This window comes from Lycium ferocissimum, chromosome 2 (genome assembly GCF_029784015.1).
Source record: "Lycium ferocissimum isolate CSIRO_LF1 chromosome 2, AGI_CSIRO_Lferr_CH_V1, whole genome shotgun sequence".
In the NCBI taxonomy this organism is placed as follows: domain Eukaryota; kingdom Viridiplantae; phylum Streptophyta; class Magnoliopsida; order Solanales; family Solanaceae; genus Lycium; species Lycium ferocissimum.
In genome coordinates, this window is record NC_081343.1 from 41595596 (window position 1) to 41597999 (window position 2404).

The window sequence follows — 2404 nt, forward strand, 5'->3', positions numbered from 1 at the left end:
AAACACACCATCCCGAGGATATGGCTCGGCCCAAGTATCAACAACAATACCAACAAGCACATCAACAATATCCATAAGCAATTCCAAACACATTCTAACATTAATAACTCTTTTTCTATATAATTCGACAACATTCGTGCATATTCAATTCAACTTCACATATTCAAACTAGTATCAAAGATTGCATATTCAAATACCAATCCATAACCATTCAAACGCGGTTCAAGAACATTTCAACAATCCGCACAATATTCAAAACAACCCAACCAAAATATAAGGCAACCCGAAAACCTTCCAAGTCCGAGGGAAATATCAACAACGCATTTCTTTTCTTCCAAATTCATAAACCATACTAACAATCTATACTTTAACAACATTAATTTTACACATACATGAAACTACACTAAATTCACAATATCTTAAAACGACCCATAATGTTCTCTACTTCAAATTGGATCATTAAATCATCATTTTCACCATAAAATCCATACAACAACAACCAAATTACACTAAATAAAATTTGTTCATTCTTTTGACAAACAACACCACCCATATTCGGCCATCCCAACCAACCTACAACTTTCATGAATTTCATTACTTTTCCATACATTACAACAACAACTAACGCACTACATAAATTAATCCATTTTCTTTCATGCAACATAACACCCACGGCTAAACATGCAAACCACGGCCACACACATGCACATACGTATTTCTTGGGTTCCATTCATTTCCACATACTATAACACTTCACAAATCATCCATAACATATATAAAAATATGATTAAACCTTTACCTTTTTCCATCAATTCTCCACTTGACTAAAGTTGGCAACTTGTATGAATATGTTTTCCTCTTGCTCCACAAATCACTTCGCCTTACTAAGAACCCTTTATTGCATTATTTAGCTAGAGGGAATAAGTTGAACAATCAATCTTGCTCTCTTTTGTTGCTGAATTTTTACGGAAAGTTTTGGAACTTTTGGTGAAAAAAAATGAGATTTTGTCCCTTAAAACGGAATGGCGAAGTCGGTTTCTTTGAAAGGTCTTGTAGCATATGCGGGGAAAGGCATTTGGCGTCGACGGTTCGATTTGTAACGTCTATAATTCTCTACTCCGATGTCCTATCAATGAACGGTTTGTTGCATTACAAACTAGACTCGACGAACTTCATTGCAGGATTTCAAAACACCTTAAAACTCCACATATACTATGATGAGGTACATGTCAAACTCATGCTCAAAACGCGGGTATAACATTCTCATTGCCTTGTCAGCTAAGAACAAGCTGGGCTTCATTACTGGAGCTCATGCTACTCTATCTGATGGATCTCGCATTTGCAACCTTGGAGTAGGTGTAATGATATGGTGACTACTTGGCTGTTGAATTCACTGTCAAAACAAATTGCAGACAGTGTTATTTACTCAAGAACAGGAAAGGAACTCTGGATAAGTTTGGAGCATACGTTTGGACAAACTAATGGTGCCAAGCTATTTCACCTAAAGAAGGAACTAAGCAGGTTATCTCAAGGCACCAGCAACATAGCTGGGTATTTCACAAAACTCAAAAGGCTTTGGGATGAACTTGATTCACTTAACTCTAATATCAAATATACTTTTGTGTGTGCTTGTGAAGGAAAACATAAATTGGAAAAATTTATGGAAGATGAGAAACTTATGGAGTTTTTTATGGATTTAAATGATACATGTGCACAAGCTAGGGGAAATATTTTAATGATTAACCCTCTACTTGATATTAATCAGGCCTACTCTTTGATCTTACTGGATGATAATCAGAGAGAATCATCTATGAGTCCATTCCTTTCCTCAGATTCTTCTTCTTTTATGGTTGGTAACATAAACCAATTTAAGCTTGGAAAGCAGATTCAGAGGACTATTGGCCTTTCACAGAGATCTAGGAATTCATACCCCAGGTTCCATAATCAACAACAACATCAACAACAACAACTGAGGTTTTACAAACAACCACAAAAATTCAGAGGAAAAAGAGCAAAGTTTAATCCTAATGTTTCTTGCACTTATTATGGAAAAGTGGGTCATGCTGCAGATGATTGTTACAGATTAATTGGGTTTCCTGAGGATTTTCAGTTCACAAATGAAAAGGATTTTCAAATCAAGGGTAATGGGGCCTTATCCACAGAAGAAGGTGAGAACAGGACCAACAATCATACATCTACTAACACCAACAATCAGTCTTACAACAAAGAGCAGTACAATCAGTTTGTTCAGATGTTTAAACAAATGAAGGTGGATGAGGCAACAAACACTACTGTTGGACTGAAATCAACACAAATGCAATAGCTGGTACTATTTTAAAACATTCGATCACAAGCTACCATTAATTCAGTACCGGGTCAATTGTTGTTCGGACGTGCTTTAGTT

General features: G+C 36.0%; 1 protein-coding gene across 1 annotated transcript; it reads left to right on the forward strand.

Moving 5' to 3' along the window:
* Nucleotides 1–1366: 1366 nt before the first annotated feature.
* On the forward strand, nucleotides 1367–2323 carry LOC132047600 (uncharacterized). Its single transcript, XM_059438620.1, has one exon. It carries the CDS (start codon nucleotides 1367–1369, stop codon nucleotides 2321–2323), a length of 957 nt encoding a protein of 318 aa, XP_059294603.1.
* The last annotated feature ends 81 nt before the right edge of the window (nucleotides 2324–2404 follow it).

Bases quoted from the DNA above. Each gene is read 5' to 3' on its own strand.
- LOC132047600 (XM_059438620.1), top strand. From the start codon at position 1,367: ATGGTGACTACTTGGCTGTTGAATTCACTGTCAAAACAAATTGCAGAC.